The following is a 13,214-nucleotide window of genomic DNA, read 5'->3' as shown; positions in this document are numbered from 1 at the left end:
GTTGACATCTATGGCCCGTCTTGAGACAAGTTTGCCCTCTGATACCACAAGTATTCCCAGCACTTCTACAGAAGTTGAGACAACCACAGCTGCCCTTCTTGTCACTTATCCCACTGCAACCACAAGTGCTGTCACCTCCTCTTTACCAGAGACATCTACAGTTGCTATTGTGGTGACTTCTCCAGCTGAGACCACAGTGACAGTGACTCCCACTACAGCAGCTCTTAAAACATCCACATCTGCTCTGGAGACCAATTCCCCATCTGAGATCCCAATAGCTTTGGGCACCACTACAGAACTGGGGACACCCACAGCATCCCCTGTCACCACTGTTTTCGCCGAGACTACTAAAACATCACCCATTGCTACAGCAGCACAGAGAAGTACAGCGGCTCCAATCACTACCCCTACAGAGACCACAACAACTTACACCTCCACTACACGAGAGGGAACAACCACAGCTGCCCTTTTTACAACTTCTCTGGCTGAGACCACAACCTCTCTGGGCGTTCCTATCAGAGGAGAAACAACAGCAGCCATCTCTGTGATGACCACAACATCACTTTCACCTACCACAGCTGCATTGACAAGTAAGGGCATTATTTTCCTCTTGTTTATCCTTTGAGATTCAAAGAAACAAATTGTTTCTGAGTATTATTATCCTGTTAGAATGGAGGTATTTTGAATACAGCAAAAGTGAAGGTGTCCTGCTACCTACAGTAGCCAGATATTATTTGGGATATATGTAATGAAATTTAGAATTTTCATATATATAGGAAACAAGAGAAAGGTGAACATAAAAGAAAAAATAAAGAGAACAGATGGGAGTATTAATGTAGGTTTCTGCTCAACTCAACCCATCTTTCAGGTTGTTAGTTAACAGAATCATGTGAGTGGGAGGGGATACAAACTGATATAAAAAGGGGATTGGAATGGCAATTGTTCCAATTTTTCTTGATACCTTTTTCTCATTTACAGTAATTGCTTATAAACTTGAAATGGAGTATGTGCTTAACATTAAGCATACGATTAAGTCTATCCCTTTTCAGCAAAGCACTGAAGCAAGTGAGTAGTCTTGCTGATGTCAGTGGGACTACTCATGCTTAAAAAAATATGGTCTGAATGCACAAAAGGAGTTAGGTATGGTGAGGCTGAGTGTCACCTCACCAAACTTTTAGAAAGTCACTGAGATTCACAAAGCCTGAGTTAGGTACCTAGGCTGTTATACAACGAATGAGGGGAGGGAGGTTCCTTAGAATAATACAGAGTTGTTCTCGTGCGCCTTTTCTCTTTCTGTGGCCCAAATAACTCAGAGAGAGATAGGAAGATCGAGAGCACGCAAGTGCATGTTAGCCAGGATGGGGATGGCCCAGGATGCAGTCCCTGGGCCTAGTTGACTCTTTAATTATTTATCCTGAGCACAACAGTATGTCTCCCACATCCCAAGTGAGTAACCGAACCACAGAGCTATAAAGTTATGAGGGAGGACCTCCTACTCTCCCTCGCAAGACCTGTTTTGTGTGAATGCACAGGAGGCATGCTCAAGTTATTTTACTTTTGTATTTGGTGTTGGTGCAACTGTTGCTAGAATATTGTGTCCAGTTCTGGTGCCCAGAATTCAAGAAGGATGTTGATAAACTGAAGAGGGGTCAGAGAAAAGCCCAGACAATGATTAAAAATTAGTACGATAGACTCAGTGAGCAAAATCTATTCAGCTTAACAAAGAAAAGGTTGTGGTCAAGTCACCCCTCAATCTATAAGAACCTGCCTTGGGAACAAATATTCGATAAACAGCTCTAGAGCAAATTAAAGTATCACAAGATCCAGCAGCTAGAAGTTGAACCTAGACAAATCCAGATGGGAAAAAACGTGTACATTTTAAAAAACTAGAATAATTAGCCTCTGGAAAATTTTACCAAGAGTTGTGGTGGATACAACACCCTTGGCAATTTTAAAATCAAGGTTAGATTTTTTTTTTATTTAAGTTATTCTCTATTTCAAAAGGAATTATTTTGGGGAAGTTCTATGGCCTACAGGAGGTCAGCCTAGATGATCACAGCGGTCCCCTCTGGCCTTGCAATGTATGAAGCTATGAATGAGAGGGCAAATTACACTTACAACCACTGCAAGAGTAGTGTAGAGATCCGTTCGTGTAACTGAGAACGAGGTCCAGAGAGTAGGAAATGGAAAAAATATTCTAGAGCAAACTACAGAATGACTCTCTTATATATGTTCAACATGTAAGTTGTGAGAAATATAGATAGAAAAAATTCAGAACTGGAGAGAAAATGCTGCTATCTTCAAAGGTAAAGAAAACTCTGTGTATGTTAACACTGATGATATATTATCAGTATATATATTCCTTGGATATGCACTCAATATGTGGTGTAAGAACATATATATATATATATACTAGTATACTTGAGATACATTTCTCTACACAGATCATGAAATAACTGAGGTAATCTACCAGAACACTGTTAAGCCATTGGAACAAAATAAAGATAATAATGTCACAACAACACAGACAACTCCTGTGGTTAAAACCACCACGACCCAAAGTACAACATTAGAGAGTACCACCAAAGCAGCAGCTCCTGTGATCCCAAACAAACCTGGGACCATCGCAACGTATCTCACAACGGGAGCAGAATCCACCGCCGCAGCCCCAGTGACCACTTCCACAGCTGAGACGAAAACTGCAGCTACCTCTATGTTAGCAGAGACATCCACTTCTGCTCGTCCAACCTCCTCCCTGGCTGAGCCCACAGAACTAATTAGCATTTCCACATCACAGCAAACCACGATCATTCTGCCTGCAAGTGCAACATCTGTTATGACCGTTGCAGACACCACCGCGACAGCAGAAACATCCACATCTCCTCTAGAGACCACTCTCCCAGGTAAGACTACAGCATTACTTGGTAACAGGACAGTAGAGGGGACAACCATTCTTGCTATCCCTACCACTTCACTATCTCAGAGCACAGCTGCAGCCACTCCTACTATAGCAGAGACATTCACATCTCCTGTAGAGACCATATCTCCAGCTGAGGCGACAGCAATAGCTAGTACCACGACAACTGAAGGGACAACGAAACTTCCCCTTTCTGCAAGGACACAACCTGAAAGCACAGCTGCACACATCTCTACCATAGGAATAACCTCCACCTCTCCTCTAGAGACAAATTCGGCAGCTCAAACTACAGCAATGACTAGTACCACTAGAAGTGAAGAGACAACAACGCTTCCCATTCTGACAACTTCCGAACCTGGGAGCACAGCAACAGCCACCTCAAGGTTTCCAGAGACCTCCACAACTCCTGTAGAAACCACAACCCCAACAGAGAGGACAACAATAACAAGTACCACTGGAGCTGAAGTGGCAACCACACTTTCCCTTCTTGCAACTTCACAACCTGAAAGCACAACTGCAGCAACCTCAACTGCTCCAGAAACAACCACAGTTCTGCAAGAGACCAATTCCCCAGCTGAGACTACACCAATAATTAGTACCTCTAGAGTAGAAGGGACAAGCACCCTTCCCCTTCTTAGCACTTCACAATCTGAAAGCACTCCTGCAGGCACCTCTACGATAGGAATAACCTCCACCTCTCCTCTAGAGACGACTTCTGCACCTCAAACTACAGCAATGACTAGCAGCACTAGAAGTGAAGAGACAACCACGCTTCCCCTTCTTACAACTTCCGAACCTGGGAGCACAGCTACAGGCACCTCAACTTTTCCGGAGACCTCCACAACTCCTGCAGAAACCACAACCCCAACAGAGAGGACAGCATTAACTAGTACCATCGGAGCTGAAGTGACAACCACACTTTCCCTTCCTTCAACTTCACAACCTGAAAGCACAACTGCAGCCACCTCAACTGCTCCAGAAACAACCACAGTTCTGCAAGAGACCACTTCCCCAGCTGAGACTACACCAATAATTAGTACTTCTACAGTAGAAGGGACAACCACCCTTCCCCTTCTTAGCATTTCACAATCTGAAACCACTTCTGCAGCCACCTCTACGATAGGAATAACCTCCACGTCTTCTCTAGAGACGACTTCTGCACCTCAAACTACAGCAATGACTAGTAGCAATAGAAGTGAGGAGACAACCACGCTTCCCCTCCTTAAAACTTCAGAACCTTCGAGCACAGAAATAGCCACCTCAATATTTCCAGAGACCTCCAAAACTGCTGTAGAAACCACAACGCCAACAGAGAGCAAAACAATAATTAGTACCACTGGACCTGAAGTGACAACCACGCTTTCCCTTCTTGCAACTTCACAACCTCAAAGCACAACTGCAGCCACCTCAACGGCTCCAGAAACAACCACAGTCCTGCAAGAAACCACTTCCCCAGCTGAGATTACACCAATAATTAGTACTTCTACAGTAGAAGGGACAAGCACCCTTCCTCTTCTTAGCACTTCACAACCTGAAACCAGTGCTGCCGCCACCTCTACCACAGGAATAACCTCCACCTCTCCTCTAGAGACGACTTCTGCAGCTCAAACTACAGCAATGACTAGTAGCACTAGAAGTGAAGGGACAACCACGCTTCCCCTTCTTACAACTTCAGAACCTGGGAACACAGCTACAGCCACCTCAACTTTTCCGGAGACCTCCACAACTCCCGTACAAACTACAACACCAACAGAGAGGACAACAAGAACTAGTACCACTGGAGCTGAAGTGACAACCACAGTTTCCCTCCCTGCAACTTCACAAGCTGAAAGCACAACTGCAGCCACCTCAACTGCTCCAGAAACAACTACAGTTCTGCAAGACATAACTTCTCCAGCTGAGAGTACAACAATAATTAGTACTTCTACAGTAGAAGGGACAAGCACCCTTCCCGTTCTTAGCACTTCACAACCTGAAACCAGTGCTGCAGCCACCTCTACCACAGGAATAACCCCCACCTCTCCTCTAGAGATGACTTCTGCAACTCAAACTACAGCAATGACTAGCAGCACTAGAAATGAGGAGACACCCACGCTTCCTCTTCCGACAGCTTCAGAACCTGGGAGCACAGCGATAGCCACCTCAATGTTTCCAGAGACCTCCACAACTCCTGCAGAAACCACAACCCCAACAGAGAGGACAGCAATAACTAGTACCATCGGAGCTGAAGTGACAACCACACTTTCCCTTCCTTCAACTTCACAACCTGAAAGCACAACTGCAGCCACCTCAACTGCTCCAGAAACAACCACAGTTCTGCAAGAGACCACTTCCCCAGCTGAGACTACACCAATAATTAGTCCTTCTACAGAAGGGACAACCACCCTTCCCCTTCTTAGCATTTCACAATCTGAAACCACTCCTGCAGCCACCTCTACGATAGCAATAACCTCCACGTCTTCTCTAGAGACGACTTCTGCACCTCAAACTACAGCAATGACTAGTAGCAATAGAAGTGAGGAGACAACCACGCTTCCCCTCCTTAAAACTTCAGAACCTTCGAGCACAGAAATAGCCACCTCAATATTTCCAGAGACCTCCAAAACTGCTGTAGAAACCACAACGCCAACAGAGAGCAAAACAATAATTAGTACCACTGGACCTGAAGTGACAACCACGCTTTCCCTTCTTGCAACTTCACAACCTCAGCACAACTGCAGCCACCTCAACGGCTCCAGAAACAACCACAGTCCTGCAAGACATAACTTCTCCAGCTGAGAGTACAACAATAATTAGTACTTCTACAGTAGAAGGGACAAGCACCCTTCCCGTTCTTAGCACTTCACAACCTGAAACCAGTGCTGCAGCCACCTCTACCACAGGAATAACCTCCACCTCTCCTCTAGAGATGACTTCTGCAACTCAAACTACAGCAATGACTAGCAGCACTAGAAATGAGGAGACACCCACGCTTCCTCTTCCGACAGCTTCAGAACCTGGGAGCACAGCGATAGCCACCTCAATGTTTCCAGAGACCTCCACAACTCCTGCAGAAACCACAACCCCAACAGAGAGGACAGCAATAACTAGTACCATCGGAGCTGAAGTGACAACCACACTTTCCCTTCCTTCAACTTCACAACCTGAAAGCACAACTGCAGCCACCTCAACTGCTCCAGAAACAACCACAGTTCTGCAAGAGACCACTTCCCCAGCTGAGACTACACCAATAATTAGTACTTCTACAGTAGAAGGGACAACCACCCTTCCCCTTCTTAGCATTTCACAATCTGAAACCACTCCTGCAGCCACCTCTACGATAGGAATAACCTCCACGTCTTCTCTAGAGACGACTTCTGCACCTCAAACTACAGCAATGACTAGTAGCAATAGAAGTGAGGAGACAACCACGCTTCCCCTCCTTAAAACTTCAGAACCTTCGAGCACAGAAATAGCCACCTCAATATTTCCAGAGACCTCCAAAACTGCTGTAGAAACCACAACGCCAACAGAGAGCAAAACAATAATTAGTACCACTGGACCTGAAGTGACAACCACGCTTTCCTTCTTGCAACTTCACAACCTCAAAGCACAACTGCAGCCACCTCAACGGCTCCAGAAACAACCACAGTCCTGCAAGAAACCACTTCCCAGCTGAGATTACACCAATAATTAGTACTTCTACAGTAGAAGGGACAAGCACCCTTCCTCTTCTTAGCACTTCACAACCTGAAACCAGTGCTGCAGCCACCTCTACCATAGGAATAACCTCCACCTCTCCTCTAGAGATGACTTCTGCAACTCAAACTACAGCAATGACTAGCAGCACTAGAAATGAGGAGACACCCACGCTTCCTCTTCCGACAGCTTCAGAACCTGGGAGCACAGCGATAGCCACCTCAATGTTTCCAGAGACCTCCACAACTCCTGCAGAAACCACAACCCCAACAGAGAGGACAGCAATAACTAGTACCATCGGAGCTGAAGTGACAACCACACTTTCCCTTCCTTCAACTTCACAACCTGAAAGCACAACTGCAGCCACCTCAACTGCTCCAGAAACAACCACAATTCTGCAAGAGACCACTTCCCCAGCTGAGACTACACCAATAATTAGTACTTCTACAGTAGAAGGGACACCCACCCTTACCCTTCTTAGCATTTCACAATCTGAAACCACTCCTGCAGCCACCTCTACGATAGGAATAACCTCCACGTCTTCTCTAGAGACGACTTCTGCACCTCAAACTACAGCAATGACTAGTAGCAATAGAAGTGAGGAGACAACCACGCTTCCCCTCCTTAAAACTTCAGAACCTTCGAGCACAGAAATAGCCACCTCAATATTTCCAGAGACCTCCAAAACTGCTGTAGAAACCACAAAGCCAACAGAGAGGACAACAATAACTAGTACCACTGGAGCTGAAGTGACAACCACATTTTCCCTCCCTACAACTTCACAGGCGGAAAGCACAGCTATAGCCAGCTCCATCACAGCAGAAACATCCACCTCAACTTTCCAGAAAACTTCTGCAGCTGAAACTACAGTAATAACTAGTACTTCTACAATCGAGGAGACAACCACTCTTCTTAATCCCACGACTAAACTGCCTGCGAGCACAGCTATAGCCACCTCAACTGCGCCAGAAACCATGTCAGTTACGCTAAAGACCACTTCCCCAGCTGAGACTACACCAATAATTAGTAGTTCTACAGTAGAAGGGACAACCACCTTTCCCCTTCCTAGCACTTCACAACCTGAAACCAGTGCTGCAGGCACGTCTACCATAGGAATAAGCTCCACCTCTCCTCCAGTGACGACTTCTGCAGCTCAAACTACAGCAATGACTACTGGCACTAGAAGTGAAGAGACAATCACACTTCCCCTTCTTACAACTTCCGAACCTGGGAGCACAGCAACAGCCACCTCAAGGTTTCCAGAGACCTCCACAACTCCTGTAGAAACCACAACCCCAACAGAGAGGACAACAAGAACTAGTACCACTGGAGCTGAAGTGACAACCACACTTTCCCTTCTTGCAACTTCACAACCTGAAAGCACAACTGCAGCCACCTCAACTGCTCCAGAAACAACCACAGTTCTGCAAGAGACCACTTCCCCAGCTGAGACTACACCAATAATTAGTACTTCTACAGTAGAAGCGAGAAGCACCATTCCCCTTCTTAGCACTTCACAATCTGAAACCACTGCTGCAGCCACATCTACCATGGGAATAACTTTCACCTCTCCTCTAGAGATGACTTCTGCAGCTCAAACTACAGCAATGACTAGTATTTCTAAAATAGAGGTGACAACCACTCTTCCCCTTCCTAGTACGTCACAACCTGAAACCAGTGCTGCAGCCACCTCTACCATGGGAATAACTCCCATGTCTCCTCTAGAGACGACTTCTGCAGCTCAAACCACAGCAATGACTAGTAGCACTAGAAGTGAAGAGACAACCACGCTTCCCCTTCTTACAACTTCAGAACCTGGGAGCACAGCTACAGCCACCTCAACTTTCACAGAGACCTCCACAACTCCTGTAGAAACCACAACCCCAACAGAGAGGACAACAATAACTAGTACCACTGGAGCTGAAGTGACAACCACATTTTCCCTCCCTGCAACTTCACAAGCCGAAAGCACAGCTATAGCCAGCTCTACCACAGCAGAAAAATCCACCTCACCTTTCCAGACAACTTCTTCAGCTGAAACTACAGCAATAACTAGTACATCTACAATCGAGGAGACAAACACTCTTCTTAATCCCACGAATACAGTGCCTGCGAGCATAGCTACAGCCACATCAACTGCTCCAGAAACCACCACAGTTACACTGAAGACCACTTCCCCAGCTGGGACTACACCAATAATTAGTACTTCTACAATAGAAGGGACAAGCACCATTCCCCTTCTTAACACTTCACAATCTGAAACCACTGCTGCAGCCACCTCTACCATAGGAATAACCTCCACCTCTCCTCTAGAGACGACTTCTGCAACTCAAACTACAGCAATGACTAGCAGCACTAGAAGTGAGGAGACAACCACGCTTCCCCTTCTTACAACTTCAGAACCTGGGAGCACAGCTACAGCCACCTCAACTTTTCCAGAGACCTCCACAACTCATGAAGAAACCACAACCCCAACAGAGAGGACAACAATAACAAGTACCACTGGAGCTGAAGTGGCAACCACACTTTCCCTTCTTGCAACTTCACAACCTGAAAGCACAACTGCAGCAACCTCAACTGCTCCAGAAACAACCACAGTTCTGCAAGAGACCAATTCCCCAGCTGAGACTACACCAATAATTAGTACCTCTAGAGTAGAAGGGACAAGCACCCTTCCCCTTCTTAGCACTTCACAATCTGAAAGCACTCCTGCAGGCACCTCTACGATAGGAATAACCTCCACCTCTCCTCTAGAGACGACTTCTGCACCTCAAACTACAGCAATGACTAGCAGCACTAGAAGTGAAGAGACAACCACGCTTCCCCTTCTTACAACTTCCGAACCTGGGAGCACAGCTACAGGCACCTCAACTTTTCCGGAGACCTCCACAACTCCTGCAGAAACCACAACCCCAACAGAGAGGACAGCATTAACTAGTACCATCGGAGCTGAAGTGACAACCACACTTTCCCTTCCTTCAACTTCACAACCTGAAAGCACAACTGCAGCCACCTCAACTGCTCCAGAAACAACCACAGTTCTGCAAGAGACCACTTCCCCAGCTGAGACTACACCAAGAATTAGTACTTCTACAGTAGAAGGGACAACCACCCTTCCCTTCTTAGCATTTCACAATCTGAAACCACTTCTGCAGCCACCTCTACGATAGGAATAACCTCCACGTCTTCTCTAGAGACGACTTCTGCACCTCAAACTACAGCAATGACTAGTAGCAATAGAAGTGAGGAGACAACCACGCTTCCCCTCCTTAAAACTTCAGAACCTTCGAGCACAGAAATAGCCACCTCAATATTTCCAGAGACCTCCAAAACTGCTGTAGAAACCACAACGCCAACAGAGAGCAAAACAATAATTAGTACCACTGGACCTGAAGTGACAACCACGCTTTCCCTTCTTGCAACTTCACAACCTCAAAGCACAACTGCAGCCACCTCAACGGCTCCAGAAACAACCACAGTCCTGCAAGAAACCACTTCCCAGCTGAGATTACACCAATAATTAGTACTTCTACAGTAGAAGGGACAAGCACCCTTCCTCTTCTTAGCACTTCACAACCTGAAACCAGTGCTGCCGCCACCTCTACCACAGGAATAACCTCCACCTCTCCTCTAGAGACGACTTCTGCAGCTCAAACTACAGCAATGACTAGTAGCACTAGAAGTGAAGGGACAACCACGCTTCCCCTTCTTACAACTTCAGAACCTGGGAACACAGCTACAGCCACCTCAACTTTTCCGGAGACCTCCACAACTCCCGTACAAACTACAACACCAACAGAGAGGACAACAAGAACTAGTACCACTGGAGCTGAAGTGACAACCACAGTTTCCCTCCCTGCAACTTCACAAGCTGAAAGCACAACTGCAGCCACCTCAACTGCTCCAGAAACAACTACAGTTCTGCAAGACATAACTTCTCCAGCTGAGAGTACAACAATAATTAGTACTTCTACAGTAGAAGGGACAAGCACCCTTCCCGTTCTTAGCACTTCACAACCTGAAACCAGTGCTGCAGCCACCTCTACCACAGGAATAACCCCCACCTCTCCTCTAGAGATGACTTCTGCAACTCAAACTACAGCAATGACTAGCAGCACTAGAAATGAGGAGACACCCACGCTTCCTCTTCCGACAGCTTCAGAACCTGGGAGCACAGCGATAGCCACCTCAATGTTTCCAGAGACCTCCACAACTCCTGCAGAAACCACAACCCCAACAGAGAGGACAGCAATAACTAGTACCATCGGAGCTGAAGTGACAACCACACTTTCCCTTCCTTCAACTTCACAACCTGAAAGCACAACTGCAGCCACCTCAACTGCTCCAGAAACAACCACAGTTCTGCAAGAGACCACTTCCCCAGCTGAGACTACACCAATAATTAGTACTTCTACAGTAGAAGGGACAACCACCCTTCCCCTTCTTAGCATTTCACAATCTGAAACCACTCCTGCAGCCACCTCTACGATAGCAATAACCTCCACGTCTTCTCTAGAGACGACTTCTGCACCTCAAACTACAGCAATGACTAGTAGCAATAGAAGTGAGGAGACAACCACGCTTCCCCTCCTTAAAACTTCAGAACCTTCGAGCACAGAAATAGCCACCTCAATATTTCCAGAGACCTCCAAAACTGCTGTAGAAACCACAACGCCAACAGAGAGCAAAACAATAATTAGTACCACTGGACCTGAAGTGACAACCACGCTTTCCCTTCTTGCAACTTCACAACCTCAAAGCACAACTGCAGCCACCTCAACGGCTCCAGAAACAACCACAGTCCTGCAAGACATAACTTCTCCAGCTGAGAGTACAACAATAATTAGTACTTCTACAGTAGAAGGGACAAGCACCCTTCCCGTTCTTAGCACTTCACAACCTGAAACCAGTGCTGCAGCCACCTCTACCACAGGAATAACCTCCACCTCTCCTCTAGAGATGACTTCTGCAACTCAAACTACAGCAATGACTAGCAGCACTAGAAATGAGGAGACACCCACGCTTCCTCTTCCGACAGCTTCAGAACCTGGGAGCACAGCGATAGCCACCTCAATGTTTCCAGAGACCTCCACAACTCCTGCAGAAACCACAACCCCAACAGAGAGGACAGCAATAACTAGTACCATCGGAGCTGAAGTGACAACCACACTTTCCCTTCCTTCAACTTCACAACCTGAAAGCACAACTGCAGCCACCTCAACTGCTCCAGAAACAACCACAGTTCTGCAAGAGACCACTTCCCCAGCTGAGACTACACCAATAATTAGTACTTCTACAGTAGAAGGGACAACCACCCTTCCCCTTCTTAGCATTTCACAATCTGAAACCACTCCTGCAGCCACCTCTACGATAGGAATAACCTCCACGTCTTCTCTAGAGACGACTTCTGCACCTCAAACTACAGCAATGACTAGTAGCAATAGAAGTGAGGAGACAACCACGCTTCCCCTCCTTAAAACTTCAGAACCTTCGAGCACAGAAATAGCCACCTCAATATTTCCAGAGACCTCCAAAACTGCTGTAGAAACCACAACGCCAACAGAGAGCAAAACAATAATTAGTACCACTGGACCTGAAGTGACAACCACGCTTTCCCTTCTTGCAACTTCACAACCTCAAAGCACAACTGCAGCCACCTCAACGGCTCCAGAAACAACCACAGTCCTGCAAGAAACCACTTCCCCAGCTGAGATTACACCAATAATTAGTACTTCTACAGTAGAAGGGACAAGCACCCTTCCTCTTCTTAGCACTTCACAACCTGAAACCAGTGCTGCAGCCACCTCTACCATAGGAATAACCTCCACCTCTCCTCTAGAGATGACTTCTGCAACTCAAACTACAGCAATGACTAGCAGCACTAGAAATGAGGAGACACCCACGCTTCCTCTTCCGACAGCTTCAGAACCTGGGAGCACAGCGATAGCCACCTCAATGTTTCCAGAGACCTCCACAACTCCTGCAGAAACCACAACCCCAACAGAGAGGACAGCAATAACTAGTACCATCGGAGCTGAAGTGACAACCACACTTTCCCTTCCTTCAACTTCACAACCTGAAAGCACAACTGCAGCCACCTCAACTGCTCCAGAAACAACCACAATTCTGCAAGAGACCACTTCCCCAGCTGAGACTACACCAATAATTAGTACTTCTACAGTAGAAGGGACACCCACCCTTACCCTTCTTAGCATTTCACAATCTGAAACCACTCCTGCAGCCACCTCTACGATAGGAATAACCTCCACGTCTTCTCTAGAGACGACTTCTGCACCTCAAACTACAGCAATGACTAGTAGCAATAGAAGTGAGGAGACAACCACGCTTCCCCTCCTTAAAACTTCAGAACCTTCGAGCACAGCAACAGCCACCTCAAGCTTTCCAGAGACCTCCAAAACTCCTGTAGAAACCACAACCCCAACAGAGAGGACAACAATAACTAGTACCACTGGAGCTGAAGTGACAACCACATTTTCCCTCCCTACAACTCCACAGGCGGAAAGCACAGCTATAGCCAGCTCTATCACAGCAGAAACATCCACCTCAATTTTCCAGAAAACTTCTGCAGCTGAAACTACAGTAATAACTAGTACTTCAA

At 46.6% G+C, this 13,214-nt stretch overlaps 2 protein-coding genes across 2 annotated transcripts; both read left to right on the top strand.

Moving 5' to 3' along the window:
- Positions 1-172: 172 nt before the first annotated feature.
- Positions 173-5,695, top strand: LOC120391949 (mucin-5AC-like). The gene is made up of 4 exons (XM_039516214.1): positions 173-590; positions 2,445-3,365; positions 3,771-4,112; positions 4,947-5,695. Exons 1-4 carry the CDS (start codon positions 548-550, stop codon positions 5,693-5,695), a joined length of 2,055 nt encoding a protein of 684 aa, XP_039372148.1. The 5' UTR covers positions 173-547.
- A 598-nt stretch (positions 5,696-6,293) lies between these two features.
- Positions 6,294-13,188, top strand: LOC120391948 (cell wall protein DAN4-like). Its single transcript, XM_039516213.1, has 4 exons — positions 6,294-6,312; positions 7,145-7,327; positions 8,321-8,650; positions 13,112-13,188. Exons 1-4 carry the CDS (start codon positions 6,294-6,296, stop codon positions 13,186-13,188), a joined length of 609 nt encoding a protein of 202 aa, XP_039372147.1.
- Positions 13,189-13,214: the final 26 nt, after the last annotated feature.

This window comes from Mauremys reevesii, linkage group 26 (genome assembly GCF_016161935.1).
Source record: "Mauremys reevesii isolate NIE-2019 linkage group 26, ASM1616193v1, whole genome shotgun sequence".
Taxonomy (NCBI): domain Eukaryota; kingdom Metazoa; phylum Chordata; order Testudines; family Geoemydidae; genus Mauremys; species Mauremys reevesii.
Note: the sequence above shows the minus strand (reverse complement) of the source record. Positions and strands in the feature narration are given on the sequence as shown.